Source organism: Canis lupus, chromosome 34 (genome assembly GCF_048164855.1).
Source record: "Canis lupus baileyi chromosome 34, mCanLup2.hap1, whole genome shotgun sequence".
In the NCBI taxonomy this organism is placed as follows: Eukaryota; Metazoa; Chordata; class Mammalia; order Carnivora; family Canidae; genus Canis; species Canis lupus.
In genome coordinates this window covers 27,115,521-27,127,775 of record NC_132871.1, presented here as the reverse complement: position 1 = coordinate 27,127,775, position 12,255 = coordinate 27,115,521, and the positions used below count along the sequence as shown (strand labels likewise).

At 38.7% G+C, this 12,255-nt stretch overlaps 1 protein-coding gene and 1 long non-coding RNA gene across 5 annotated transcripts in view; one reads left to right on the top strand and one right to left on the bottom strand.

Moving 5' to 3' along the window:
• The window catches only part of LOC140624478 (uncharacterized), a 114,311-nt gene extending 105,910 nt beyond the window's left edge, over positions 1 to 8,401 (top strand). Inside the window, exons 3-4 of the long non-coding RNA XR_012023955.1 lie at positions 7,529 to 7,613; positions 8,265 to 8,401. This is a non-coding gene — a long non-coding RNA (uncharacterized lncRNA). The remainder of the gene's footprint in view (positions 1 to 7,528; positions 7,614 to 8,264) is intronic.
• Positions 5,976 to 12,255, bottom strand: part of ACVR1 (activin A receptor type 1) — a 126,263-nt gene continuing 119,983 nt past the window's right edge. For all 4 annotated transcript variants that reach the window (XM_072811381.1, XM_072811378.1, XM_072811379.1 and 1 more), the window contains 2 exons: positions 7,945 to 8,075; positions 5,976 to 7,196 (listed from right to left, as the gene is read on the bottom strand). In XM_072811381.1, the coding sequence (XP_072667482.1) occupies positions 7,062 to 7,196; positions 7,945 to 8,075 (266 nt within the window). In that variant the 3' untranslated portion in view covers positions 5,976 to 7,061. The remainder of the gene's footprint in view (positions 7,197 to 7,944; positions 8,076 to 12,255) is intronic.

Here is a 12,255-nt window from a genome sequence, read left to right as displayed (position 1 = left end):
CATCTTCTTTATCACCAGTTGATGGATACTTGGGCTGTTTCCATAGTTTGGGTGTTGTAGATAATGCTGCGATAAACATGGCAGGGGATATATCACTTTGAATTAGTACTTTTGTATTCTTCGGATAAATATGTAGTGGTGCAACTTCTGAATTGTCAGTAGTTCTATTTTTTAATTTTTTGAGGAACCGCCGTACCATTTTCCATAGGAGCTGCACAAGTTGCATTCCTAATAGTGTGAGACAGTTGATTCCGCTTTCCCCACATCCTCACAACACATACTGTTCCTTGTGTTATTGATTTTAGCCATTCTGACAGGTGTAAGAGGGTATCTCCATAGTTTTGATTTGTATTTCCCTGATGATGAGTGATGTTGAGCATCTTTTCATGGGTCTGTTGCCCATCTCTAGGTCTTCTTTGGAAAAATGTCTGTTCATGTCTGCCCATTTTTAATTGGATTATTCATTTGGGAAGGAGTGTTGAGTTTTATAAGTCCTTCATATATTTTTGGATACTAACCTGCTATGAGATGTGTCATTAGCAGATATGTAATCTCCAATTCCATAGGTTGCTTTTTAGTTTTATTGTCTTTCATTGTGCAGATGCTTTTTTTATGAAGTTCCAATAATTTATTTTTGCTTTTGTTGCCCTTGCCTCAGAAGACCTATCCAGAAAGACATTGCTAGGGCTGATGTCAGTGAAATTACTGCCTGTGCTTTCTTCTAGAATTTTTATCGTTTCAGGTCTCACATTTAGGTCTTTAATCCATTTTGAGTCTATTTTTGTGTATGGTGTAAGAAAATGGTCCAGTTTAATTCTTTTGCATGTTGTTGTCCAGTTTTCCCAATACCATTTCTTGAAGAGACTGTCTTTTTCCCATTGGATATTCTTTCCTGTTTTGTCAAAACTTAACTAAGCATTTAATTACGGGTTTATTTCTGCATTTTCTTTTTTGTTCCATTGATCTACCTGTTTTTTTTGTGTCAGTACCATAGTGCTATATGTTTTGATCACTGTAGCTTTGTGGGTTTTTTTTTTTTTTTTTTTTTTTATTAATGAAAGATACGGGGAGGGGTGTGTGTGTGTGGCTGAGACACAGGCAGAGGGAGAAGCAGGCTCCACACAGGGAGCCAGACATGGGACTCGATCTGAGGTCTCCAGGACCAGGACCTGGGCTGAGGGTGGTGCTAAACTGCTGAGCCACCAGGGCTGCCCTCACTACAGCTTTGTAATATAACTTGAAGTCTGGAGTAGTGGTGTCTATAGTTTTGCTTTTCTTTTGCAAGGTTGCTTTGGCTATTCAGAGTCATCAGGGTTCCATACAAATTTTAGGATTATTTGTTCTAGCTCCATGAAAAGTGCTATTGATATTTTGATTGGGATTACATTAAATGTGAAGATTGCTTTGGATAGTATAGACATTTTAACAATATTTGTTCTTCCAATCCATGAGTATAAAATATTTTCCATTTCTTTGTATCATCTTCTGTTTCTTTCATCAGTGTTTTATAGTTTCCACACCATAGGTCTTTCACCTCTTTGGTTAAATTTATTTCTAAGTATCTTGTTTTTGGTGCAATTGTAAATGGGATTGAGTCCTTAATTTCTCTTTCTGCTGCTTCATTATTGATGTATAGAAATGCAACAGATTTCTGTATGTTGATTTTGATCCTGCAATTTCACTGTTTTTATGATAAACATAAATGGATGTTCTACTTTGTCAGATGCTTTTTCTGCATCTACTGAAATGATATGGTTCTTATCCTTTTAGTAATGTGGTGTATCACACTGATTGATTTATGAATATTGAAACACCGTGTTTCAATATTCATAAATCCTGACAACTCAGGAATAAATCCCTTTGATTATGGTGAATGATTCTCTTAAAGTATTGCTGCTAGTTTATTAATAATTTTTGCATCCATGTTCATCAGGGTATTAGCCCGGAGTTTTCTTTTTTAGTGGTCTTTATCTGGATTTGGTGTCAGGGTAATGCTGGCCTCATGAATGCATTTGGAAGTTTTTCCTTCCTTTTCTATTTTTTGGAGTAATTTGAGAAAAATTAGGTATTAACTCTTCTTTAAATGTTTGGTAGAATTCACCTATGAAGCTGTCTGGCCCTAGACTTTTGTTTGCTGGGATTTTTTTTTTATTATTAGTTATTTAATTTCTTTGCTGGTTAGTAGTCTGTTCAAGTTTTCTATTTCTTCCTGTTTCAGTTTTAGAAGATTGTATCTTTCTAGGAATCTATCCATTCTTCTAGGTTATCCAATTAGTTGGCATATAGCTTTTCACAATATTCTCTTATAACTTTATTTCTGTGGTGTTGGTTGTTATGTCTCCTCTCTCATTTGTGATTTTATTTATTTGGATACTTTCTCTTTTCTTTCTGGTAGAAACCTGCCTCCTGCCTGGAGGTTTATCGATTTTATTAATTTTTTTCAAAAAACCGGCTCTTGGTCTCATTGATCTGTTCTATTGTGTATCTTTTAGTTTCTTTGTCATTTATTTTGGCTTTAATATTTATTATTTCCTTCCTTCTGCCAGCTGTAGACTTCATTTGTTCATTTATTTGAGATTGTCCTTGCTTCTTGCTATATGCTTCCCTCTTAGGACCACTTTTGCTACATCCCAAAAGTGTTTGACCGCAAGTGCCGTTGCGGTCATAGATGAGTGATACTGTGTTTTCATTTTCATTTGTTTCCATGTATTTTTGTAATTTTATTATCTGGTTGACCTATTCATTTCTTAGTAGCATGTTGTTTAACCTCCATATATGCTCTTTCCAAATTTTTCCTTGTGGCTGACTTCTAGTTTCATAGCATTGTGGTTAGAAAAGGTGCATGGTAGGATATATTTTAATTGGTTGAGGCCTGAGTTGTGACCTAATATGTGATCTATTCTGGAGAGTGTTCCATATGCACTTGAAAAGAATATGTATTCTGTTTTAGGATGAAATGTTCTAAAAATATGTTAAGTCTATTTGATTTTTCTCATTGAATCTAATAGCAACCATAGGATTTCTTCACTTTTAAAAAAATCTTAGTTCTCGTTTCAAGCCACCTATTTTCTTTCATCTGGTCTATCCTGTTACCTATGCTCTCTAATGCCATCTTTATCTCATTCATTGAATTCTTCATCTCCGTAACTTGTTTGAAATTTTTTTTAAAAAGAACTAATGTCTTTGGTAAAGAACTATTTAATTTATTTCTGAGTTCATTGAACTGCCTGAGTTTTCTTGTAGCTTGAATTTCTTCATAATGGCTATTCTCAATTCTATGTCAGATCACTATATTCTGTGCCTTTGAATTTGGTTGAAGAATTATCATTTTTTAGTAATACCGTATTTCCTTGATTTTTTTTGTGTGTGTGTTTGCTACTTCAAATGCAAAAGCAGAGGTGCATATCCTTTCTTTAGTAAAGAATTTGTTCACTTCAGCTGTTATAATTCAAAATGCTGACAATTAAAAGCGTTTCTTTTGTGTCTCCGAGGTGATCCTAGAGCTCATGTGTTTGGTTCTCCCCTGGGGGCTAGAGACTGCACTCAGCAGCACCCAAAGGGAGCTGAAAGAAGGATCAGGGAGGCGTGGGTTTAGCATCTGGGGCTTTGCAGGTGCCCACGACTGATAGAGGCATTCTCCAGTGTGGGACTCCAAGAGGTCCATAGGTGGACCTCCTGCCAAAAGCCAGAAGTGGACAGCAGGAAACATTTCTTCAACACTCTTTGGTATCTTTGTTGGCCTCTTTTCCTTTTCTTTCTTTCATCTCAGTCATGGAGATCTCTCCTCCAAAGATCAGGGTCCTACTGGAAAGAAATTGGTCACTTCAGCTGCAACCCCTACAGGAGGGCAGCCATTTTTGCTTTCCATTTCTTCTAGCAGCAAGGTAGCCAATGCTGCTGACAAAAACCAGTATATTGCCATGTTGCCCTGGAGAGAGGGGCACCTGGGTTCCTATATAACTGTACCCCAACAGTCAAATATGGATGATGGTCCTGTAAGACCAAAGAAATGACCAGGAGATAGTGAGTGAAACACAGATTTACTGGGGAACTTAAAGGGAGTCCAGGACTGGCTGACTGGAAAAGCATCCACCGCTAGAATCTGCGTGAAGCAACCAGCCTAGCAACTATCTGTAGCTCTTCTCCTCCTAGCAGGCCAGCATTCTAAGATCAAGGTCTGCCACCCAGACATTCTTTGTTACAAAGAAGATGCTCCGGGTTGGCCATTCCCAGAGCCCCTGACTTTGAATGCTAAACAACACGTTCTTCTGTATCTTCTGCTTAATGGGAATATAGAAGGAGAATGGGATCTGTATATTCTCAAGATAGTGATTAACAGGGGCAATCAGGATGTGCTTATATAAACCAGCCATCTAGCATGTATAGTTCCTCTTTCTCCTCTGCCTCCAACCTCCTCCTTGTCCCACTGGAGGACATGCTGGGATCTTCCATCAGGCTGGCTTAGACCGCTACAAATTCTCTGTCTCCTGTGAGTGTCCACCCAGTTGTGTACTCTCCAGGTTCCCCTTTCCCCCCCAATCATAGCAAGGGGAGAGGGATAGGCTCACTGACGCCCTTGGGTCCACAGTCTCTTCCAAGATCCTATCCACCTACTTTCAGATGCATGGGTGTATAGAAATTTCCCAGGTGTCCTGGTATAATGTGCAGAGGCACTTTTGTTTGATTTACATCTAACTGGACATCAATAACCAAAGGTAAGAATAAAAAGGATTCATACCACCATAATGCTGATGCTGACTTCATTCTAGAGAAATCAAGGTTGTGCTTCTTGATCTGAGTGCTGTTTCCATGAAAGTAACAAATTTACAAATTTTTATAAACAACAAAAAATTTAAACATGCATCAAGCTCTACAGTTGGACATAGGTATACTTATATATGCAGGACTTCAATAAAAGTTAAATGTGATTCTATTCTACTTTAGGGTATACAACCAAAAGAAATGAAAGCAAGAAATCCGAGATACACACCCATGTTAATTGCAGTATTATTCACAAGAATAAGGTGGAAGCAACCCAATTCTCCATGAAAAGATAAACAAAATGCTGCATAAATGTAACACTGGAATATAATGAGCCATAAAAAGAAGGAAATTCTGGTACATGCTATACCAAGGGTGAACCTTAAGGACATTAAACTAAGTGAAATAAGCCAGTCTCACAAATACTGTATAATTCCACTCCTATGATACCTCATTCAAGTAGTCAAATTGTAGAGAAGGAAAGTAGAATGATGGTTGCCAGGGACTGTGAGCAGTGAGGAATGGGGAACTATTGCTTAACAGGTAGAATGTTTCAGTTTTGCAAGATGAAACAAGTTCTGTGGATGGAATAGTAGAAATGGCAGCAAAAGTGTAAATGTACTTAACCACCTTTAAATGGACAATCCAATGGTATTAACACATTTTACCAGTGTTTTTTGAGTTTTTGAGTTAATATACACCCTTTAAGTAAACATATCTTAATGATGTTATCAACTTACCTCTGATGAACATTCCAAAAATTCACCCCTCTTCTCTTAACTGGGCTATTTTAAATCTTCCCTTTCAAATCTGTTGAACACAAGAAGTAAAAAGGCCAACAGCAGACCCTTGCCAAGGAGTAAGGTGAGACATATCGATTTCCACTTATGCAGGACCACATACTAAAAATTGCTTGGATATCATTCCTTCTTTATACTCAAAACCCTCATGAAAGGAAAACGGATCAAACAGGTCTATCACCCTCACTTCACAGTGGGGGCATGGACCAAGAAAAAATAATCACAACCAAAAAAAAAATTCAAATTTTTGGATTCCATTTTCGAGCTGGATATCATCCTCATAGGACCCTCAAAAGATTGTTAGTAGATGTGAAAAGCAAATTTGATTTACAAATTCACATTATGCTCCTATTGTTTCCATAATAATATGCATTCTAGAATATAGATTTTTTTAATATGATAAAAAAAATTCACTTTGACTTGAAAACCTTTTATTTAATTTATACAAATAACTACTAAATACAAAAAGTAGATTAAAACAAAATAGTTATTTTTTTTCTGGCAGAGTTTAAATGCACATAATGGATAATTCCGAAGAAAATGCATTTTCCCCACAGCGTTCAGGACTAAAATTCTACTGAAATCTTTGCTTCTAAATCAGTAATATATTCGGTGGTGTCACATGGGTAATGGCTAAATACATTTCTGCATATGAACTGAAAAAAGTTACAGTCTACACACATACAAATGTGAAGCACTTAAAATGTGAATTTAACTGATAATAAAAGAAAAATGTCCATTTCAGAGTATAGTGTTAAAAACATTTCAGTAATAAAATCATAAGACCACATAAAAATAAGCTTTAACATATGCGCGAAGCAGTTTTGTAAAAACTGCTAAGTGCACAAGTAATAAATAATTTGCAAAGTTGTGTATAAACAATTCCTAATGTTTCAGCATCATTGTAAACATCAGCACATGTGTAAAATGCAGCAAAGTCTGACATTACATTTTGTTTTGCCAAATTGAATTCCTATTATCCAAAGACAGACCAGTGGAGTACGCAGCCAACGTTTTGGCAAGTTGGGTCTTTAAAATTAAGAGTAACAGTGCAAGTAAGGAATGCAAAGAATTCCTAGTGCAATAAAGAAGAGAAGCACAGGCAATATTGCTGATAAAAATTCACCACCTCCTTGAGTTTCCCATGGGGAGAGTCTAGGAGACCTGTGAAAGATATGCAAAGCCACTGTCTTAATGCCCAGATCTCTTTTAGGATTTCTCTGTGTTCCTCCAGTTCCCCTACCTTTGCAACAGTGTCTGTCCGACATTAGTCTCTGCAGTGTGAACAGTTTGTGAAATGCCCAGGTCACAGTCATTGAGCGAGGTTAGGGTGGTTTTGGTGTCTCCCCAACACACGGCTGGGTGGGATGTCTGCCTTGGCAAAGCAGCCATTTGCGGAGGGAGACAGATGGATTCTGTTCTGACAACCAGTCAGGCCAGCATTAGGTCCCAGCTGGACAATGACAACGTCAAATCTTCCTTCTTGACTCCATGAAAATGTCAACAGTCAGTTTTCAATTTGTCTAGGGAATTATCAATTTTGGTCAAAGTCTTTTTGATACGCAGAGCTGTGAGTCTTGCAGATGGATTCTGATACCAGCATTCTTTCATCAGCTTAGCCAGAGAGGTTAATGTCTGAGGAGAGAAAGAACAAAGACCACAGTGAAAAAAGTGGCTTTTTAGGGGCCCCAGAAACTTGGCAGATGTTGCATCAACAGATTTTGCAGAACTCTGCAGGTATTGGGAAGTCAGTAAGGTTACTTACTGTCATGTTCTTTAAACAAATAATCAAGGCCTTGACCACTGAAAAGGAGTCACTCTGGCCTTTGGACTCGTAATGCTACCAGCTGACTTTATGAGGTAAATTACACAGGATGGACCTCCTGAGGTCTTTTGGGTGCTAAAAGAGATAATGCTACCCCACAGTCCATGACTTCTGCAGATGGTGTCATATCCTGGTATTTCAGGTTTGCTGCTACTAAAGAGAAGCAAGAAGAGCCTTCAGTTGAACAACTTCTGATGGGAATTGGAGATATGCAGAGATGGAAAGAGGTTAGTCTTTTGTTTTACCTGTGAAACTGCAGCCCTAGGTCTAGTGGCATAGTCTTGAGTCTCCTGACTCCTAGAGCTAGTCAACAGTAGAAATTCTTGTGAATATTGTCATTTATTAGCAAGATCGGAGAACTTCACTCTTTCGATGAGACTATTTTGTAAGGGAGACCATTTTGTGAACCTACTTAACTAGGTCCAGGGCCCCTCTACATAGGGCAGGAAGCAACGGGCAGGGCAGATCACTCAGAAGCAACGTTATCTGCTCACCCTTGAGTTTCACCCTAGTAAAAAGGGGAAGACAGCTCGGAAACTAGGAAACTGGTGTGCTTACCGGGTCTGAGAACCACCTATTGGGTATGTTTGGCCTCTGTTGATCCACACAGACCACCTTTCTCATATCTTCAAAACTTGGGTCATTGGGGACCACATCGTAAAATGGTGGCTTGTAATCCTCCACAATACCTGCACACACGGACAAGAATTAGGTTGGTTAGCAAGAGCGCGGAGGTTTTCCCCAGGCCTTTATTGTTATCACAGATTATAATGTGACAGGAGAAGGACTGAACATCTTCCTCACTTCAAGGTAATTCTGAAAGCAACACAGTAAGTGGAGAACACAGTAATAATTATTCTTCCTCCAAATCTCTGCAGGAATTACGTTAGAAGAAAATGTGGCTACTACTCACGTAATTACACTTACTGACAAATGCTCCGTAATACCCAAAATGTAATTGAGGGCAAAATTCCTTTGATGATCAAAAAGTGACAACATTCTGGTACAAGATGGCGACCCAGGAAGACCCTGAACTCCTCCTTCATGGATACACCAGATCTATATCTATTTATAAAGCAGTTCCTCCTGAAGAAGAACGGGCGGCTGAATGAACAGCTTCTGTACAACAAAAGACCATAGAGAGAATGGCAAAAACATAGAGACATGGTAATGATGGGAACCCCCACCCTCAACACTGTGGAACTGCAGTAGTTCACTGAGGGGCCGTGAACAGGTTTGTCTACCTGGGGCACAGAAAAAATGCTGCAGTTCAAAAGACCAACTAGTATAAAAGATTAGCCCTTACAACTGCCACCGAATGGCAGGGGAACTGCTACGAGTCTCTCAGTCAGGGGCTGGTGAACACCACTGCTAGGTAGCCTTGATAGTGCAGACAAGAGCAGGGTCTGAGCACCACAGCTGGCCTACTGCCTCAGTGAGCCCCAGGTCCATGTCCCAACCAGCCCCAGCCATCCACCAAGGCAGCCACTTGCAGCACACACTAAGACACTCCCTGTCAGTGCTCACTATGGCTCCAGTCACCTTGTCAAGGTGACAGAGATACAAACTACCCAGGAACACTCCAGACCCACATCACTTCAGCTCCAAACAACTTGCCAGGGTACCACCAGTTTGTAGGGCCCTGGGACCCACAGCCTGCACCTAACCCAACAGGTTTCTCCTTCATGTAGCACCTCCACATAACCTGGCCTGTGCAACACTTCAGCTCCATTTGCCCTGCCAGGATTCCCTCTGCACAGAGCACCCTGGGATAACCTAGCTGACAGCTATTTCAGCTGTCCTGAAAGGATACCCTCTACGTAGGAGAGGGTCCCACAGCTGGCACTCTCTGACAGGAGAGCCCCAGACTTCTCAGTGCCCAATTCAGCTCTGGCCATCCAGTCAAGGCAGCCCCAGCACCCCCAGCTCACATCAGCCATAGCTCCAGCCAGCTAACCAAAGTCACCAGGCATAGTCTCACAGTTGGGAAAACCACAAAAAAAGACCATCCCTTCAAGTTTAGAATGAGCTTCTCTGCCTAATTCACAGAAACACTGAAAGCCACGCAAAGTGAAGAGATGAAGGAATATGCTCCAAAAGAAGGAATAAGATAATAGAAAAAGAAGTAAATGAAATAGAAATAAGCAATCTACTTCTACTAAAGAGTTCAAAGGGACAGTCATAAAGATGCTACCAGACTGGAGAGGAGAGTAGATAAACTCAGAAATAATTTCAATAAAGAAATAAAAAAACATAAAGAAGCAATCAGAATTGAAGACACAATAACTGAAATGAAATATACACTGGAGGGAATCAATTGTAGATTAGAGGATGCAGAAGAATCAATGATCTACTGGAGAGCAATCCAAGGTAATGGAAAGCATCCAAGCTGAACAGGAAAACAGAAGAAAAAATTTAAATATAAGGATAAACTAAGGCATCTCTTAGACAACATCAAAAAAAAAAAAAATCTGCATTATATGGGTCCCAGAAGGAAACAGAAAAGGGGCAGAAAATTTACTTGAAGAAATAATAGCTGAAAACTTTCCTAATCTAGGAAAAAAAAATAGACTTTTATGTCCAGAAGCACCAAAAGTCCTGAACAAAATGGAAACCAAGGTAGCCCACACCATGACAAATAATAATTAAAGCGTCAAAGAATAAAGGTAAGGACAGAAGCAAATAGTCACATACAGAGAAAACCCCAAAAGGCTGTCAGCTGATTATACAGCAGGAACTTTGTATATAACATGTCACTCCTTTCTCGCCTGCAAAATGCTGAAAGGAAAAAAACCTAAAGCCAAGAATATCTCTCCTTAAATTCTAGATGATAATCTTTCTGGGTAAAGAGTTCCCCAAACAAAAGTTAAAGGAGTTCATCACCACTAAGAAATGTTAATAGGACTTCTTTAAAGTGGAAAAGGAAAAGACTCCAAAAGTAGAAGAAAATTAGGAAAAAAAAAATTCATGAATTAAAAGTAAACACTTAAAAGCTAATATGAAGGTTAAAAGACAACAGTAGTAAAATCATCTATACCTAAAAACTAGGTTACAGGGCATCATAAAATAAAAATGTAAAATCTGACAACATACAAAATGAGGAGAATAAAGCTCTTTAAGAATGTGTTCAAATTTAAATGGCCATCAACTTAATACAGACTGCTGTATACTTAAGATGTTATATATAAATCTTATGGTAAACACAAAATAAAACCCTATAATAGATACACAAAAAAGAGAAAGCCAGGTAATGACTCTTAAAAAAGTCATCAGTCGGGATCCCTGGGTGGCTCAGCGGTTTGGCGCCTGCCTTTGGCCCAGGGCGTGACACTGGGGTCCCAGGATCAAGTCCCACGTCGGGCTCCCTGTATGGAGCCTGCTTTTCCCTCTGCCTGTGTCTCTGCCTCTCTCTCTCTCTCTCTCTCTCTGTGTCTCTCATGAATAAATCAAATCTTAAAAAAAATAAATAAATAAAAGTCATCAGTGATAAGGGAAGACCAAAAAGAAGAACTACAGAAACCAGAAAGCAATGAGCAAAATGGCACCACAGGGTACATACCTATCACAACTATTTCAAATGTAAATGTTAATCTAAATGTGCCAATCCAAAAACTTAGAGTGACAGAATGGATCAAAAAAGCAAGTCCCACCTACAGGAGTTGCCTGTAAGAGACTCACTTCTGACCCACTGAAAGTGAAGGGATAGAAAGAGATTCCATGCAAATAGAAGCCAAAAAAACCCACAAAAACCAGGGAAGCAATAGTTATCAGACTAAATAGATTAAAACAAAGACTGTAACAACAGACAAAGAAAAGCATTTCATAATGATAGAAGGTTCAATCCAACAAGAGCATATAGCAATCGTAAATATCTATACACCCAACACTGGAGCATCTAAATACATAAAGCAAATATTAACAGCCAAAAGGGAGAAATTGACAGTAATATGCCAATAGTACAGGACCTTACCACCCCACTTACATCAAAGGGTAGACCATCCAAGCAGAAATCAACAAGGGCACAATGACTTTGAATGACACATTCAAACACACGGACTTAACAGGTATATATAAAATATTCCATCCAAACGCAATGGAATACACACATTCTTTTCAAGTGCACATGAAACATTTTCTAGGACAGATAAAATGTCAGCCTACAGATCTCAATAAATTTAAGTAGAATGAAATCCTACCAAGCATCTTTTCCGAACACAACAGTATTAAACTAAAAACCAATTCTAAAAAAAAAAAATCTGGAAAAAACAAAAACATGTGGAGGCCAAGCAACATACTACTAAAGAATGAATGGACCAACAAAGACATCAAAGAGGAGATACAAAAACACATGGAGAGAAACGAAAATGAAAACGCAATGGTCCCAAATCTTTGGGACACAGCAAAAACTATTCTAGAGGGAAGTTTATAGCAATACAGGCCTACCTCAAGAAACTAGAAAAATCGCAATCTAACCATATACCAAAAGGAACTAGAAAAAGAATAAACCCAAAGTTAGTGGAAAGAAGAAAACAGTGATGATCAAGGCAGAAGCAGAAAAATTAAAAACAGGGAAAGAAACGAACAGAAAATATCAATGAAACCAAGAGCTGGTTCTCTGAAATATCAAGAATATTAATAACCCTTGAGTCAGACTCACCAAGAAAAAGAGAGGGCCCAAATAAAAAAATTAGAAGTGAAAGAAGAAAAGTAAAAACAGAACACAGAAATAATCCCTCCCATTGGTAGAATGCAAACAATACGAAATATTCATTTCTTCATTCTGTGGGCAATGAGCAATCTCAGACTGCCAGACAGTTGCCTGCTTGATGGCTCTATTATTTACCCTCAGATTGAAGGCGCAAAAGAAAA